The 20,000-nt window shown below is 43.4% G+C and overlaps 1 protein-coding gene across 5 annotated transcripts in view; it reads right to left on the bottom strand.

Annotated features, from left to right (window-relative positions):
* cacna1c (calcium channel, voltage-dependent, L type, alpha 1C subunit) overlaps positions 1–20,000 on the bottom strand; it is a 238,693-nt gene that overhangs the window by 24,525 nt on the left and 194,168 nt on the right. For 3 of the 5 annotated variants that reach the window (XM_080757918.1, XM_080757915.1, XM_080757919.1), the window contains 3 exons: positions 16,632–16,715; positions 7,807–7,917; positions 3,450–3,587 (listed from right to left, as the gene is read on the bottom strand). In XM_080757918.1, coding sequence (XP_080614044.1) covers positions 3,450–3,587; positions 7,807–7,917; positions 16,632–16,715 — 333 coding nt within the window. The remainder of the gene's footprint in view (positions 1–3,449; positions 3,588–7,806; positions 7,918–16,631; positions 16,716–20,000) is intronic. The other 2 variants (XM_080757916.1, XM_080757917.1) reach the window with 2 other exon arrangements.

Below are 20,000 nucleotides of genomic sequence, written 5' to 3' on the forward strand. Positions count from 1 at the left end.
GACACGCCAGTAACACGTCAGAGACACGTCAGTAACACGGCAGAGACACGCCAGTAACACGGCAGAGACACGCCAGTAACACGTCAGAGACACGTCAGTAACACGGCAGAGACACGTCAGTAACACGTCATTAACACGTCAGTAACACGTCAGAGACACGTCAGTAACACGTCAGAGACACGTCAGTAACACGGCAGAGACACGTCAGTAACACGTCATTAACACGTCAGTAACACGTCAGAGACACGTCAGTAACACGTCAGAGACACGTCAGTAACACGGCAGAGACACGTCAGTAACACGTCATTAACACGTCATTAACACGCCAGTAACACGTCATTAACACGTCAGTAACACGTCAGTAACACGTCAGTAACACGGCAGGCCACACCCTGCTGCTCCAAGGCCCGGCTTCCAGTCACTTTACATCCACTCAACTCAGTTATACCACATTGATTAACCCATTTAGAGCTCCATTCTATAAAATGTCTTCTAAGTCCCGACAGTTTTCTGAAAAACCTCATGTTTCTACTGTATGTCATTGCTGCTCAACCCCCAAAATGACGGGGTTAGTCCGGAAATTATACGGTATATGAATTTGGCCGCCGACCCCTGTCTGATTTTTTTTTTTTCCTGGGGCCTCCCCAGTAGCAAAGATTTGAGTTAAAAATGTTCGCTCTGAAAGAATATATAATATTCAAAGATTTGCGCCACAATTTTCAAGATTTTTCAAAAACAGCAGACCTACAAGCTCCGAGTGGCGCGCTATACGAGCTTGTGGATCTGCTGTTTTTCTATAGCCAAAGTGTTAACATGATGCTTGAAACACCAAAAGGGGGTTCCCGTTCAGAATGGGTTCAGGACACTAATTGAAAAGGCAATTAACTCGTTAACTCATAATACAAACCAAAAGAAACCAATTATCCTTTGCAGTGATTAGGGATTTGTTTGGTAATGAGCTCAACTATACCGTGCGGAGAGGAGAGACCTCTCTCACACGGGGAAAAAAACCATCATCACGCACTTTATTAAATTTAATGCAATTTCAAATTTGGCCCCATAAATTTAAACCCGACTTGGTGGAACCGTTGTGAAGAGAAAGTGAACTGAAGCACCGGGCCGAGGGGATATATATAGCACTGCACCAACAGCAACCAGGAAGGAACCCAATCATCTGACTTCACTTGGTTCTACAAAGCGCTCTCTGAGCGTATAGCCAGGAGAACAGCTCCTCTACACCAAGCTTAACGGTCCAAACATGACATCTAGACATCTCTCTCCCTGTTGTTCTCTATGACCACCTGGGCCTGTTGTGTTGCTACAGACAGACCTGGGCTGCTGGCGGCTATAGCTTTATACTCTTGGGTTTTTTTTTCGCGACGTTCAGGGCCAGCTCATGATTAATGGCAACTTCGGCAAGTATTTTTCTCTCTCTCTCACCCCCCATTATGTTGTAATGCCAACCCCCTCCCCCTCAAGTCAATGTGTATATCACTGCCAACCAACTGCTGTTTGGCCTTGGGGGGGGGGGGGGGGGAAGCGGTCTCCTTGGAAATACATGACGTGTCCGTTTCTTTCCACCTGACAGTGATACACTGTAAGGTTTTGCGCCACACGGACAGATGCAAAAAGAAACACAGTGTGTTTGTAGCTGTTGTAGCTTTTTGCAGCATAGCTACACATGTCGGTTGCATCCAGTGTTGTTTTCGTCGACTAAAACTAAAGACGAAAAATGCTTCGTCGACTACCTTTTTCCACTGACGAAAACTAAATGAAAACTATAAGCTTTGATGACTAAAACTAAAGACTAAATATATTGACAATTTCGTCAACAAATAAAAACTAGACTAAAATGTTAGGAAGGGTCTATAGTGGACAAGAGATCCAGTCATTTTACACTCGGTCGCATTCTGAAAATAGCCGATCTATACAAACTCAAACTTGTGAGCTTGTAGATCAGCTATTTTCAGCACGTGTAAAAACAGTCATTACGACGGCCTCAAGGCCCGCCAAAATACATTTAGTCGACTAAAATCCTATGATATATATAGGATGACATATCGCCGGTGACATATCGGTGGTCTCGTTTGTATGACCTTGACACATACGCAACAAGCACGCACGCACGCACACACGCACGGCATCGCGCACACAAGCACACACACACACACACACACACACACACACACACACACACACACACACACACACACACACACACACACACACACACACACACACACAATAAGGTACACAGCTGAACAAATAACACAGCGAGCATGAGCTGGCCCTGTTCAAACACGAGAGAGAGAGAGAAAAGCTAATTTCTTTCTGTCCAAACACATTCTATCAAATGGTTTTGCTGTGCCGAGGTCGTTCATCTCATACGTCTTGACCTTCTAAAAGAGGGAGGATGGGAGTTCTTCAGGGTTAGTACCGGGGGTTGGAGAGAACGAGAGAACGAGATGGAGAGAGAGAGAGAGAGAGAGAGAGAGAGAGAGAGAGAGAGAGAGAGAGAGAGAGAGAGAGAGAGAGAGGGAGAGAGAGGTAGAGAGAGAGAGCAGAAAAGTGAAGGCCATACCTCTCTAACATTCTCATACTATTCTCCTGTGTTTATCTGGTGTTTATTTCCATGAAAAAAAAACTTATTTTATACTCACGACATGGCAACGGCATTGCTTATACCGACAAGAACACATTTTCTGAAAATAGACGATCGGCTATTTTCAGCAAGTGTATAAAATCAGCCATTATAAGACGGACGGCATCGAGGCCACGACAAAATACACGTTAGTCGACTAAATCAACTGTAGATTTACTCGACTAAAAAAAAAACCTATATAGACTTATATAACACCAAGACATTCCAGGTGACTCAAAAAAGAAATGTGACTAAAAAACGAAGTGAAAGCTATTCAAGAGACTAAACTAATGACTAAAACTATAAAAGCAACACTGGTGTCTAATATGATGTTGTCTCTCTCTCTGTGACCCCTTTTCCACCGGTTGGTTCCCAGTGGGAACCGGTTCAGTTCACTTTTTGGTTTTTAGTCCATGAGCCAGAGCTCCAAAATTGGTGGGCAAACTATACCCTATATATTAAATTGTTTATAGGATCAATACAAGTAAATTAATACATGATAACCCTTCCACAGTAGTACCTTTTTCATATTTTTGATTATTTTTCATATTATCCTACATATTTAAAAATGTAAAAATTTGTAATACAATAAATCATTGTCTTCGTGTAAGTACTCAATTGGGGAAGTTTCATGGTGATAACAATCTAATATAGGTATGGTTTTGCACACTCAATTCATAATTAACGTTTCAATTTTGGAGCTCTGGCTCATGGACTATAAGAACCAAAAATAACTGAACCGGTTCCCACTGGGAACCGACGGGTGGAAAAGGGGCCACATGTCTGTCTGGTTCTCGTCTCTCCTCACTTGAAAGGACTTGATGAAGGTCCACAGCAGGGTCCGAATCCCTTCCCCACGAGAGAGCAGCTTGACCAGCCTCATGACGCGGAACAGACGGAAGAAGGTGATGGAGATCCTGGCGTTCTCTTCAGAGTTCTGCAGTCCCTTCATTATGTTTAGTACGGTAGTGCATGCACAAACACACACACGCGCACACACACACACACACACACACACACACACACACACACACACACACACACACGTATGTATGCACACACACAGCACATGTAGGTGCGCGCGCGCGCACACACACACACACACACACACACACACACACACACACACACACACACACACGTTATATGCACACAGAGACATGCACACATACATTCACACATGCACACGCCATATTTGTATGCAAGTTCACACCCAAAAACATGGATATAAACAAGCATAACACACACACACGCATGCAGGCGCACACACACGCACACGCACACACACACGCATGCACACGCACACACACGCATGCACACGCACACACACACACACACACACACACACACACACACACACACACACACACACGCACACACACACGCACACACACACACACACACACACACACACACACACACAGTTAATAAATAAAAGGTTGTGTTGAAATTAACTAACAACTAAAAGAGATTTGGAAAAAAAATAATTGGCCAATCATAATTGTAATTTAAAGGCTTATGGAGGAATCACCGATCATCAACAAGCAGAGACCAGCTCTACACCTACCGACCTACCTACCTATACTTACCTACCCCCACACACCCACCCACCCACCCACCCACCCACCCACCCACACACACACACACACACACACACACACACACACACACATCTACCTACCTACCTGCCTACCTACAGTACCTGTAGTATATCCATTCATCAATCTATCAATTGTCCAGATGGTTAAACAAGCTAACCAGAATATAGGTTTTGTGCTTTATAGCTTTCAGCTAAATCAAACCTATAGCATTTTTTGGGGGGGGTGGGGTACTATAAAACAGTCCAATGTCAGTAAATATCTTACCTATGAAATATTCAGCCATCTAACGCTGTGCTATTCTAACGGCAGTTTAATTATTCATAACAAAAGGCTGATCCTGCATGCGTTGTTCGTGCAGTTAACGTCAACAGGGCCAGTCTGCCAAACTGCCTGCAGTAAAACACGACCGTGCCTCTGCTATGGTTAACATCTGATGCAACAAAACATTGTTCAGGCCAAGGACCCCTTAGCTGAGAGAGAGAGAGATGATGCAGGTGACATACTGGCGTCATGTCCAGGGGGTGTACAGAAACAGGAGATAGGCTCCTGTCCTATGGGCCTCATGGCTACAGAAACAGGAGATAGGCTCCTGCCCCTATGGGCCTCATGGCTACAGAAACAGGAGATAGGCTCCTGCCCCTATGGGCCTCATGGCTACAGAAACAGGAGATAGGCTCCTGCCCCTATGGGCCTCATGGCTACAGAAACAGGAGATAGGCTCCTGCCCCTATGGGCCTCATGGCTACAGAAACAGGAGATAGGCTCCTGCCCTATATGGGCCTCATGGCTCGGCAAGGCTTAGTTATTTATTTTTACTTTGGAACATGGTCTGCTCTTTTTTCACTCTACACCAAACCTCTAATAGGTCAAGTTTATTCATATGTCCCAAACTGGGCACTTCGTTTTAGTCAATAGTCGATAGTCAATAGTCAATATAATAAGCTCACAAGTCGCCGTGAGGCACATTGTGAGCATTCTTTCTTTCTTTCTTTCTGTCTTTTGACAGAATCCCACAGTGACTCAGTAAGAGACTAGCTTTGACAGAATCCCACAGTGACTCAGTAAGAGACTAGCTTTGACAGAATCCCACAGTGACTCAGTAAGAGACTAGCTTGCTGACAGAACCCCACAGTGACTCAGTAAGAGACTAGCTTGCAGTGACAGAATCCCACAGTGACTCAGTAAGAGACTAGCTTGCAGTGACAGAATCCCACAGTGACTCAGTAAGAGACTAGCTTGCAGTGACAGAATCCCACAGTGACTCAGTAAGAGACTAGCTTGCAGTGACAGAATCCCACAGTGACTCAGTAAGAGACTAGCTTGCAGTGACAGAATCCCACAGTGACTCAGTAAGAGACTAGCTTGCAGTGACAGAATCCCACAGTGACTCAGTAAGAGACTAGCTTGCAGTGACAGAATCCCACAGTGACTCAGTAAGAGACTAGCTTGCAGTGACAGAATCCCACAGTGACTCAGTAAGAGACTAGCTTGCTGCTGATGTTCAGTGTTTTCTCCATGAAGCCGTTCAATTCCCTCCAATCTAAACGGACAGAACAATGTCCTCTTGAAACGGATGTGTCATTTCCACAGACGTCTAAGACCACACACTGGATGTATGACCTCTCAACACGCTGTGTAACCTCAGAACGCCATGTGCAGATCTACCGTTATACCGTGTACACTTTCACCATGTGAAATGAAGTCTAATGTAGTCTTTATTTATATTAATCTCTATTTATATATTGTTTAGAACACTTTATATGACATGCATGTTTCACACCAAGCAAGCGTTTGATTTGCTTATTATTATTATAAGAACACAAACCTCAATTTATCAAAAATTATTATACTTCCCAACAGCAAAATGTATTCTTAGATACATTCTGATCATTAATGTGACCAGATTTGACTGAGACTGCCATCGCGCAAATTACAGCTTTTCACCAGGTTTAGTTTTTCCTTCATAATGAGTTAATAGCACAGGCAGACTCGTTACAAACTAGAGCATGTCTGAAATAAGTGTCAGAGCTGAAATATGTATATGAAATAAACGTAGCTGCATAATGGTAGAGACCACAGAAGTGAACCTTTCAAGCCTGTTTTCTCAACTCGCTGTTTTCTATACAAGGCATTACTCTATAAGCCATAATATCTCCAAAACTGGTGGGTCAAACTGAACAACCAATATGTCAATTTGAAGCTATGATTCCCTGCTTTCATATGACATGAAAAAAATTCAAAAAAAAAAATCCAATGGCAGTCCCTCAGTCAAATTTTGTCACATTTGTTGAGAAATTACAGGAAATCTACAATTGAGATGATTTTAAAGATGCATGTGTTGAAAGATGACACAAGGCGTGTGTTGCCGAAGACGGCTCAGGTCAGCTGTGTTGAAAACGACGCGTCTCTTTTAAGAGTAGCTGCTATAAGTTTGAATGTATCCCTGCTGCCTTCCTACAGGAATATACACTGCATGTAATGCCAATCACTGGCCAACAGAGGGCGCCAAGAGAGAGAGAGAGAGACGAAAGAGCGAGAGACGGAGAAACTGAAGGTGAGATTTGGTTCAGTGTGTTTCAGGAAATCAGATCAGGAAATCGGAACGGATAGATCACCGGCTATAGGTAGCCGCTATAGGTAGAGAGACAGGTAGAGAGACAGGTAGGTAGAGAGACAGACAGACAGACAGACAGTTAGAGAGACAGACAGACAGACAGGTTGGTAGAGAGACATAGGGCAGGCCAGTTGAGAGGAGAGAGAGAGTGTGTGACTGTACGACGTCACACACTACGTGATGACAGCGATGGTGACCACGATGGCTTGCACCGATGACATGACCCCCCACACACACACACACACTAACCCAGGAGACCCCCCCCCCACACACACACACACACACACACACACACAAACACACACACACTAACCCAGGGGACCACACGCACACAGCCACACACACAGAAACACACACACTAACCCAGGAGACCACACACACACACACACACACACACACACACACACACACACAGAAACACACACACTAACCCAGGAGACCACACACACACAGAAATAAAGGGGGACGAGTGGAGTGGGAGTGTCACGAGGGACAAGCCATGGGCGTAGTGGGGGGGCATGGCAGGAGGGGGGGGGGGGGGGGGGGAGGGGAGGAGGGGGCAGTGGGCACCATGACAACAACAAGTCACAAAAAACTCACAAGTTGGTTAACTTAAGTCCACTTAAGTTGCACCATGCAGCACAATATGTGGTGTCCTGCACCACAACAACACACACACGCAAACACACGCGCCCTATAGCACACGCGCACACACACACGTAAACACACACACACACACACACGCACACACACACACAACAGATATATACAGAGATATACAGATACAATTATGAACAGGTAGATTTTGGGCACATGCTGCAGATGATGGCAACAGAGAGAAAAGAATGAAAACGGAGAGAAAGACAGACACAGACAGACAGACAGACAGACAGACGGACAGACAGACAGATGGAGGTAATAGAGGAGGGGGGGTTACCGTCGGGTCGTACCATTGCTCTTACCACAGGGGGGTGAGAGGAAGAGGAAGAGGAGGAAGACGAAGACGAGGAGGACGAGGAGGAGGAGGAGGAGGAGGAGGAGGTGGAGGAGGTGTCAGCTGGCTTTAAGGAAAGGAACACGGATCAGCACACAGTGTGTGTGTGTGTGTGTGTGTGTGTGTGTGTGTGTGTGTGTGTGTGTGGATACCGGAGAACTCGCCGGTTTACCAACTTGTGTGTAGTAATATGTAAAAAACCACAGCTGTTACAGTTCATTTCCAAAGTGATCAAATTATTTTGTGCAATGAAATGGTCGGCTAGATAATGAGATTTTTCCACTTTGGCGTCCACTGAGAGAATATCTCAACATCATGTCGACTCAACATGTCCTTCTGATAGGGTTTGACATATAAGACTGAGACTACGATAAAGGTTTGACGTATAAGACTGAGAGTACGATAAGGGTTTGACGTATAAGACTGAGAGTACGATAAGGGTTTGACGTATAAGACTGAGAGTACGATAAGGGTTTGACGTATAAGACTGAGAGTACGATAAGGGTTTGACGTATAAGACTGAGAGTACGATAAGGGTTTGACGTGTAAGACTGAGACTACGATAAGGGTTTGACGTATAAGACTGAGAGTACGATAAGGGTTTGACGTGTAAGACTGAGAGTACGATAAGGGTTTGACGTGTAAGACTGAGACTACGATAAGGGTTTGACGTATAAGACTGAGACTACGATAAGGGTTTGACGTGTAAGACTGAGACTACGAGAAGGGTTTGACGTATAAGACTGAGACTACGATAAGGGTTTGACGTGTAAGACTGAGACTACGATAAGGGTTTGACGTGTAAGACTGAGACTACGATAAGGGTTTGACGTATAAGACTGAGACTACGATAAGGGTTTGACGTATAAGACTGAGACTACGATAAAGGTTTGACGTATAAGACTGAGACTACGAGAAGGGTTTGACGTATAGGACTGAGACTACGATAAGGGTTTGACGTAGGACTGAGAGTACGATAAGGGTTTGACGTATAAGACTGAGACTTACGATAAGGGTTTGACGTATAAGACTGAGACTACGATAAGGGTTTGACGTATAAGACTGAGACTACGATAAGGGTTTGACGTATAGGACTGAGACTACGATAAGGGTTTGACGTATAAGACTGAGACTACGAGAAGGGTTTGACGTATAGGACTGAGACTACGATAAGGGTTTGACGTATAAGACTGAGACTACGATAAGGTTTTGACGTATAGGACTGAGACTACGATAAGGGTTTGACGTATAAGACTGAGACTATATACGATAAGGGTTTGACGTATAAGACTGAGACTACGATAAGGGTTTGACGTAGGACTGAGACTACGATAAGGGTTTGACGTAGGACTGAGACTACGATAAGGGTTGAGTCAACGGTTGAGGGACTGTGTTGAGTCGACATGGTCCGCATTCAGTGGTGTGTGTGTGTGTGTGTGTGTGTGTGTGTGTGTGTGTGTGTGTGTGTGTTTATTGTTCTTTCTGCTTTGGCAATGTAAACGTATGTTTTCTCATGCCAATAAAGCCCTTTGAATTGAATTGAATTGAATTGTGTGTGTGTGTGTGTGTGTGTGGCTGGCCAGCTGTGGTTACAACACAACATTAGCAGCTTTGGCTAGCAGAGGACCAGGCTTTCCCAACACATCTTAACCGCGCAGTTTAAACCCTAATCACGCTTAATCAAGTCTGACTTGGACTTAATAAATATATATATATATATATATATATAAAGGTCAAAGGTCATAGGTAAAAAAAAAGAATCTAAATTCGTGTCCAGAAATGTTTAATTTGTGTGAATTTCAGCCTCTGTGGGGGTGTTTATATGCAAATATCTTGACCAATGGCATCAAAGACAACGTTTAGGTGAAAAAAATAATTAATTAATTATAAATTGTTGTATATTTGCAACGTTGGGTCTTGCAGGTTAAATGGCAAGAAAAGTTGTGTGGCTGTTCTTTTTTATATACCTTTTTTTTTATACTAACTGGATATAACAAATACACAAAAAAACCTACCGGTATTAAAGACGATATCGGTATAAAATACAAGAGTACATCTAAGATGTGTCGAGAAAGTCAGATCCCAGAACAACAGTTAACACTGAACACAGAGGGAGACACCTAGTGGTGACCCCGCAATGAATTGGACACATTAAAATACAGATTAAACCGTTAACTATAGATTAAACCAGTTTAATCTGTATTACTCAGGAAGTGTTGAATTCACTTCGACATTGGCCCCGTTGAAATACCTCAGCATACTAACCATTCACTTCCCCCTGGATTACCGTTTGTTGAGCTAGCATAACATGATTGGTTGGTGACACAGATCAAGGACAGATGGTTACCAATCCGTGCTATGTTAGATCAGACCCGAGGAAGGAGGGGATAAGGATGAAGGATGAAGGGAGCACAGCAGGAAGAGAGGAAAGGAGAGACAAGGAGGAAATAATGTAGGATGGAAGGAAGGAAGGAAGGGAGGGAGGAAGGAGGTATGTAGGTATTCCAACTGGCCACGCCCCCTCCTGATATGGCGCAACACAGTAACATAGAAACAACATCCTCGCATAACTCTTCCCTGATTGGTCACAACATGAAGCGCTACTTCCTCATTGGTTTAGAACTTTAGATCAAACTTCTAGCAGGGTCGGGGTCAGAGAGAGAGAGAGAGAGAGAGAGAGAGAGAGAGAGAGAGAGAGAGAGGGAGAGGGAGAGGGAGAGGGAGAGAGAGAGAGAGAGAGAGAGAGAGAGAGAGAGAGAGAGAGAGAGAGAGAGAGAGAGAGAGAGAGGAGAGAGAGAGAGAGAGAGAGAGAGAGGGAGAGAGAGAGAGAGAGAGAGAGAGAGAGAGAGAGAAGAGAGAGAGAGAGAGAGGAGAGAGAGATAGACCAGTGACCCACTATCGCCAATCAATCTTTACATACTGTATAATTATGTCCAGTATGTCATCATCAGCATAACAGCCATGTAACTTGTCAAAGTGCACTAAACCCCACTACCACTACCATGCTTTATTTTTTAATTTTTTAAGATGACAATATCTAAAATAACAGAGACGGTATACTATAGATATTGTCGCAGTCAAAACTGCAGTGGATTTATACTGGCTGAGAATCGACCCATGCATGAAGCTTCACTATAGAGCTAAGGGAGAGTCTCAGTAGAGAAACATGGCAATCAAACATATACGGCAAGAGGTTTATCAAATAAACAAAGTTCAGGTTCGTTCAGGTTCAGGTTCTTTCAAAGTTCAGCAGGTCTGTAGGTAGCGCAGGACTCCTGAAAACACCGGCTATAGATTTGCCTTTTTACTCCTTTTTTTTTTTCTTCATAGAATATAACTAGAGCTATAGAGCTGATCGGTTGACCTTAAAAAGTAATGTATCCTGAAGGAGAGAGACCTGCGGTACCTAGTTTGCATTTCAGGTGAGCAATCTGAACCACACAATGCAACAATAAACAAGAGAGAGAGGATAGAGAGGAACATTCATAAAAGAAGAAGTACAATTCACAGAGGGCTTTTTTGAAGCGAAAGGGAGAATATAGTAGGAGGACGAGGAGCGAAAGGAGAGAAGGCATTCCGGAGAGAGAGAGAGAGAGAGAGGGAGAGAGAGAGAGAGAGAGAGAGAGAGAGAGAGAGAGGGGGAGATATGCATATCCATACTAGCATCGGGCAGGCACCACTCAGAGCAGACCAACTACCAATCTGTCCAGCTAATATTGGCACTCAGACCAATACAAACAAGGAAAAGAATCTCAGAGCGTTTAACAAGCACCCGCAAGGTGGTTGCTAATGCAGAATTGGGAGGTATGGGGTCTATAAAATAAACAGAAACTAATCTAACCCAATGACAACCCACATGGTGTTGAACAAAGAACCTAATAAGTGAGCATATTCATAGATGACAGTTTGGGCCATTCGACATGGACTTTGTTAAGTGTCGGCCTGTTACTGCACCTCACCACACATAAAAAAAAAAATGAAGTAGCTGTTTTCTGAACCACTATAGCTTCTGTTAGCTGCTACGTAGTCTACATACATTTTGTGTCTAAGCACAACGTGAAGTGCAATAACAGGAAAACATTGAAAAGGTTCTCCTAAAGGTTATGCTGCAGATATAGTTTCTTAAACAGAAAGAGCGAGAGAAGAAATTAAATAAAAGCAGCTCAAGAACAATTATGCGACAACATTAATTAACACTAGCATGGTATATATCCTGCCGCCCATACCACTTAAGTCACGAGAGAAGAAAAATGGAAGACTTGGGGCATGCCTTTAGGTTAGAAGTTAGAGAACAAAAGAAGAAACATGTCAAGAAAGTGCAAACTAATCAAATCAAACTAAAAAGCAAAAGCAAAACCAAGGTGTGTGCAACATCACATCAGTGACATGTATAGATGAGGAAGGTGTATATCTCTGACCCGGCCAGCTGAAACTAATCAGCAATACAATGTATCACTAATCAATTCTATCATAAATCAATGGGTAATGATCAATGTCCTCAACTGTAGACTTATATCCATCCATTCACTAGATGTCTGTCTCCTCCCACATGAACTTTACAAGCTAGTTCTTGTACTGTGAGAGTGAGAGCAAGCGACATTTAGTGAAAATACACCTGTCCAAAAAATCTAAACCAAACAAACGTCAGTAGGCCTACTATATTTTGGTTGTTTCCCCAAAGTTCTTAAGTGTCATTTATAGAGATCCCAAGTTTCTAACGAGGACATCGACATCACACGGAAGTTTTTTTGGCCGAGAACAAGGACATCAAAATAAAACGCTCTACCGACACATTGTCTCATGTTGTTGGACAGAGAGCTACCACTTTTCACGGCAGGAAGAAACTAGCTCTGTTCAGGTTCATACACTTCAGGGATATAATATAAGCCTGCTCCTCATTTGTATGCCTGGCTGTCAGACCTATATCTATTCCCACCACCTGGGACCATATAGAAGAACACTGTACACAACTTCTGGAGGTATACATCTTCCACTGTTCAGTAGTCAAGAAGACCCACAAATAAGTAGTATATAGTAGATACAAACAAATGCCGTCCTGCGGGACGGAGCTGCCAACTTATTCTCAGCAGCCTTTGCTTCTTGTCTGTTAGCATTTCAAACTTGCCGCACACGTAGCAGAAGTGCTGAAAGGTTTGTTGAGGACAAGAGAGAAAAAAACACTATGCCTATTGGACAGCGAAGCTGTCTTCTTCAGGGTGTTACGAGTAGGGTTGTCCCGATCGGATCGGATGGAAATCGCTCCGATCAGATGATTTTCAAAAGATCGGAATCGGGGAGAAAATACCGGATTATTAAATTGTCTAATGTAAATCTCAAAAAGGAGTTGTAGTAGCCACAGTATAATCTAAGTGGTGGATATTGCTGATGTATGTGAATTGTCTTGTTCTTTGTGTTATGTCAAATGTGTGTATATGTGTTCTGCATACTTGCAGCTGCTGTGTCGCAAAGACAAATTTCAGTGTGAACCGACAATAAAGTACTATATCATACTCTCTTTACTCTCATTTTCACATTATAAATAAAATCTGTGAACGGTTTATAAAACAGTTGAAATTTGAATATATTGCTTGTCCTCATAACGACTATATTCAGGCATCACTAAAACCCTGCCAACGGCCGGTAATGCTGAATAAACCAACCCATGGCGTTTCCATTTCCATTTTCACTCGGTACTTAGAGACTGTTTGTCAGGTCAAAATGTGAAGGCCACATGAATAAATCAGCAATTATCCTTTAAGTGAGAGTCCAATAGGCAGCAGACTTTAGACTTGTACTTGGGGGGGGGGGGGTGTTTAGCCTGGTACACACAGCTGCATTCTTATTCTACTCCACTGTTTGACCAAGGGGCCCATTCCAGTCGATACCAAATTAATTCATGCATACATTTACATAAATTTCACGGCTGTGGAGTAAATCCATTTATGGATCCGACTGCTCTGTTATACGCATGTTGCTGCTGGTGGACGAAAGAGAGAGGGGGGGGGGGGGGGATCTACTGTAAGTAGGTTTTTTCTACGCAATTAAGAAAAAAAGGAAAAACGACAAACGTTGTTTGTGTAGGGACCTCATTTCTAATTCATAACACAAACCTTTCACCAAGAATCACTCGGGGGGAAAAAGTATTCATTTCCTAAATGAACGAATATATGCTTTTCTTCTGCTTTTTTTCTTTCTTACTTACAAACAAACAAAAACATTTTTTTTCCCCCAACACAATTCAAAAAGCATGTGCGACAATGTACAGGAAAACAGAATGCAGGGTCCTGCAGGCAACCCTCACTGTATCTCAGAAATATGCCGACATCAATGGGCAAAATGTTCATTCCAGTCTTTTCTTAAGCATTCAGGTTTGTTGTTTCTTTGTAAAAATTGTCCCAACACAATGAATGTGAGCCCAAGCCAGGATATACACCTTTCCATCCTCTATCTTCTATACATGCTATACAGCTCCAGCATGCAAGGGAAGTGGACAACGTCCCTGATGCAATATGGCAAGAGAAACTGCAATGTGAATCCAAACCAAAGTGCTGAGACAATGCAATAGTTCAGCATCTACTGACAAAGGCAATATGAGTATAGCTTCATGTTTGTTTGTTTGTTTGTTTGATTTGTGCTATTGATGTTCAAAAGACAGAGGCATAAATACCTATTTTGTTGCTCTTCAAATATTTGAAAACCCTCCCGAGAATCTTTGAATTTCTATGATTGGTTACGGAACAGTATAGAGGCAGTATCTAGAAGCTATTGAGAAAGTCTTTAAGTGTAATATGATACAGTGTGTGAGACTGTGAGGACTGTGTGCCATTTTCACAATTTCGTTGAGCTTGTAGATCTGCTATTTTTCAATAGCTAAAGTATAACATAATGCTTTAAAACACACTCTCTTTCAATCTTATCTCCATGAGTCCATGTCTTCATCGGTAGAAGTAACAATCAATACACGTCCATTTCTCAGTATTTCTGAGGCCACATATTGAAGCCACAGTAGATTGCGGACATTGAAAACTGCCTCTAGGGACTATGCTTTTTGAATTGCTCCAGTGAATTTGCCGGTGAATTCTGGGCCCATTTTGAGATTGGGGCCGAATGTTTTCTCAGCCAAATTACTATTGACTTTTTGCATCGGCCACCACAGTTAACGTCACAAATAGACTAAGCATCTATTCTACAGGCTTGACAGCTCAACTTAATTTTAACGTGCAATTGTATACCGTAAGCTTGTAAGTGGTTTCAAGTACACACTGCGTGATTGGTGTTACAATTTGAACCAAGTCACGGATCAAAACTCAATCAATAATTGGAAACCTAGCTTCAAACCTAACCAAGCCTTTAACGTTGCCACGCTGCGTTTAATTACTTTCCCCAGAGCTATTCGACTTAAAGGCATGGCCACGGCCGGCGTTTCCAAAGCATCTGAAAGCATTGGTGCGATAGGTATCTGTCCTCGGTCAGTGTGTGTGTTGTGTGTGTGTGTGTGTGTGTGTGTGTTTGGGGGGCTGAAAGAGCACGCAGGCAGGCATGTGAGGAGGTAAGGCAGGGGGAGAAGGGGGACAAGGGGAGGGAGGGTGTTGGAGTGGGCTACTTACGTTAACCTCAGTGATCGCTATGTCAACAATGCTACCCACAACTATCAACGCATCAAATGTGTTCCATGCATCAACAAAATAATGCTGTGAAAGGAGGTGAAGAGAAAACAGAAAGAAGACAGGAAAGAAAGAAAGAAAAAAGAAAGAAAGAAAAGACAAGAACATAAGAGACAGATAAACAAACAAACAAACAAACAAATAAAATAACATGGAGAGAATGTAAAATCAAAGGAGACAGGGAGAAAAATAAGATAGTTATATTCATATTCTTTTTTTTTTTTGTATAGTTGGAAAAAGAGAAAGAACGGGTGGGGAGAAAAAGTGGATAATAAAAAAGAAAGATGTCTGAAAGAGATGGACAGCAGAGAAGGGCGCAGCATCAGAGGAGGTCGCTCATGCTTATCCGTGAGAGGGGAAACAACAACAACAACGTCAACAACAACAATAAACAACAACAACCCAAAACAAACGAATCGCTTCCTGTTGTCGTGGGGTTGGAAATTAAAGGCGTGTGAAAGAAAAAAGCCTGCTGTCATTGGTTAGTGCATTAGTTCTGTTAGTCAGGGGAGTGGGGGTGGTGGGTGGGGCTTCAAACCTGAGGACATGTCACAGTCGGGTTAAACAAAATGTAATAAAAAAACCATGAAAAGGAACAGTATACTAATTATACTTAATTATAACAGTATACACCTTCCAGGTGAAGTGACGTTGGAGACGGATCGCAGAGCCCGGTATATCTATTTATAACAGCCTATAGTACGTTCCACACCAGAGCCAGGAAGAGGCCTCGTGGTTCTACGCTCGGCAGGCCTTTTTTTGGTGTGTTTTTCGGGTTTCTCTCTCTCTTCGAGTGGCAGCTGCCATTTTGGATTTTATACGGATGGAAGAGGAAGAGGAAGAGAAGGAGAGAGAGGAAGGCAGCACCAGAAGTGGGACACAAGAGCAAGGGAGACACGGAGGAGAGAGAGAGAGACATTAAACAGGAAAGTGGAAGGAAGGTTCGGACAGACGACACACGTAGAGAAGGGGAGAGAGAGAGAGAGAGAGAGAGAGAGGGGGGGGAGACAGGGAGAGAGAGAGGGGGAGACAGGGAGAGAGAGAGAGGGGGAGACACCGGGAGAGGGGGAGAGAGAGAGAGAGAGAGAGAGAGAGAGAGAGCGGGCACTGTACTTACGTTAATTTCACTGAGGATGACGTCTATTATGCTGCCAATAACGATGAGGAAATCAAATACATTCCACGGATCACTAAAGTATCCCTACACAGGAGCAGTGGGGGGGGGAGGGGGTGGGGGGAGGGGGGGGCAGGTGAGGGGTAAGAGAGGGAGGTTAGAAGGAGAGAAATACCCCAACCTCCTTGTCCCAGGAGAATATTGGACCCCCCCCAGCCAGCGCTACCCCACCCACCACCGACACACAACGGCGGCTACAGGTCACAGGACACCCGTTTTGTTTGGCTCTTTTCGACTATACGGAGGGGTAACCCAGAACCTTCCATATGCTGAAACCTCTTCACTAAATACTTTTGCCATTTTCAGAGAAGAATGTGGAAAGTATACTGTATATATACGTTCTCACGGTATAGCGCTACCCCCAGTGCCTCCAGGGTCCACGTTGCAGTGCACGGTTCGGTTAGTTCCTGTCGTCGAAAAGAGCCATTGGTTATTATGCTCAGGCTCAGTCAACAGATGTCCGTCCCACATGGCCTGTTCACAAGGTACTGGAGTTATCGTTAAGTTACAGTTACTGTACTCTTAACGCAGGGCAATTAGAGCGCTCTGCAGCTGTCGGTCTATCCAGCTGCACCGTGGGACAAATCTATGTGGCCCGTGGTACTAAAGTATACTTATTATTATAAAACTGCTTAGTTTTGTTTGGATATATTGCAGCCACTTCAACGGCAGCTCTTATTAATTAAATGCGTCTGTAAAACGTTAAGCCTAGACAGCCAAAGGCATGTACAGGACTAAATCTGAGGTACAGTTGCACGATGGGACCATCCATGCTAATGTATTCACATTCTTTGGCGTAGTAGCATTTGACTAAAATGCAGTAAGATTTAACAATGAATATATACAGTCTATGATTTAAAATAATAGGGAGATGACACCATTCAGTCAGTCATTCAGTCAGTCAGTCAGTCAGTCCGGTAACTAGCATTTAAATTCCTTATGATATTAATTGTATTATTTAGGGATCATATTCAGGTGTGGGGGGGGGGGGGGACTAAGGACTGTAAAACTGTGTTGATGAGCGTCACATACAGTATATTATATACAGTGTGTTCTCTGGGGAGGCTTTAAGGAGTGACACCTGTTCAGAGAGAGAGAAAAAGCATTAAGACAGCTTCTCAGAAACCAAACATGTTAGACCATCTGCGTTCCTCCTGGTCGTCCACGCTCTGCAGACGGAACAAAGGTCATGGTACAGTAAGCATCCTGGGGAAACACCTAGATTCATAGGACATATCGTTGCTGTCGGGAGGAAACCTCATAACATAACTCCATTTTTGAGGGGCATAAATCTGTGCTATTGAACACCCTTTACGTCTGTGTGTTGTTTCGAAAATATTGAACCAATGGGAAAGTAGTAAAAAGTGCTTTGGACAAAACCTCTTAACTCCATTGGACCCTCAAAAATGTCTGCTAAAGCAACTAACTCCACCACCTCTCCCACCTCTCATGGAAGTAATTGACAATATATAAAGTCACAACACTAACTTTGATGAGGCTGTATTGCTTTGTTTTAAAAAATATATATGGTTTTCCTGAAAAATGTATATTTTAAATTTCCTGAAAAATGAAGATTTTGAGTTATGAGGTTTCCTCCCGACAGCAGAGATACACAACGTAAGTAGGCTGAATTCAAATGTCACGATTTTCCCGGCCTGCACTCGCAGACTGGTGGACTTGGCGTGAAGTCTGGACCAGTGCCTGCCCAATTCTGTTACTCATTGAGTCTGCAAGGAGGTCAAACACCAGGACTTTCGTGCAGACTTCACTATATGCTGGCCTGCTCGCTTTGCCTAAAAGAATGGCAACTAAAAAATACGGGGAAGCAGCTTTTTGCTTCTACGGGCCGACGGCATTTTTAAAGCACAGCTCAAGACCCACTTCTACAACATTGCTTTTAATTGATCTTTTATTTTTTGTCCTCACTGTATTGCATTACTGCTTGTCTTTGCCTTGCTTTTTTTCTTTTTTTTTGCTCTGTAAAGCACTTTGAGCTGCATTTCATGTCATGAAAGGTGCTATACAAATAAAGTTTTATTATTATTATTATAAAGCACAGACCTTGCTTGTGGGATTATTACCCGAAATTCAGATCCATTTATTGCCTTACTTTACATTATACACAATTAAAAAAATATAGTACAGCATGAAGAAGAAACTGCCTATACGTCTTGTTGGCCAGCAAAGCGAAGGCCAGACCGATAGGTCTTCCGATAGGTCTGCGTGAGTGTTCTAAAATGCACAGGAAACATGCGTGGGATGGCGCAGCATCAGTCGCTGTGGACGTATACAACAGTTTATTTATTATTTTTATCCCACAATTTTGTAACCCAGTTTCCTTTTTCACCCAGTGCCAATTGTCTAATGTAATCCTGGGCGCTACACTTCCTCTGCCAACCTGGCGGGGCAGCGGACTGACCTCATGCCTCCTTCTATGCATGAAGAGTCCAAGCTGCTTCTTTACACCTGACAGCTGGCCAGGGGGAGGTAGTTTTAGAGACCAGGATTACGGCATGTTTTTGTGAGGGTACCTACCCTAGGGGACACGGGGAGAACATGCAAACTCCACACCAAAAGGCTTTTTCGCCAACCCCCGCCTCGGGTATGGGCACTGATGACGCGGAGGAGGGAACACGCTCTTTGGGCGGGGTGGCACATCTTGGCGTTGGTAATAGTCATGGCATCATGGCTGATGTTTTAAGTCTCGTCTCATGAATGCGTCGCAGAGCTGCGCCCCCTGCAGACTTGATGCGATAATGCCAAACATTATAGGATCCGCATCACAGGACGTTGACCACATTTAGGACTGAGGCCCAATTTAGGACTGAGGCCCAATGAGGCCAAAAGTCTTCTAAATCATAAAAGTTTTCTGAAAACATGGTGCTCAAGGACCCGCAGAATGATCTGTATTTGGCCGTGGCGAGGACACCCATCTGCAAAGATTTGAGTTCAAAACGTTTGCTCTGAAAGAATATATATTCAAAAATGTGCGCCATATTTTCACGAATTTTCCAACAGCTTAAAAAATAATGGTTAAAACACCAAAAGGGGTCCCGTCCTGAATGGGCTCAGACAGAAGTCTGCAGTTGCCAGGTCCATTCGTCTGACATTTGGATTCAGCCACCGATTTATTTTCATTTGTTTGAATTATTATTACATGTAAAGTATGTAAAGTAGCAAACGTTTCCCTCATCTATACATGGTTCTTAAACCCAGGATGCCTTTGAGTATTACACGGTTGACTCATTCAACGGCAACAATAAGGTATACAGCATGTACTGTATATTTCAAGTCAGTTATCAACACCAATAA

Source organism: Protomyctophum bolini (genome assembly GCF_963924005.1).
Source record: "Protomyctophum bolini genome assembly, chromosome: 23".
Lineage (NCBI taxonomy): Eukaryota > Metazoa > Chordata > Actinopteri > Myctophiformes > Myctophidae > Protomyctophum > Protomyctophum bolini.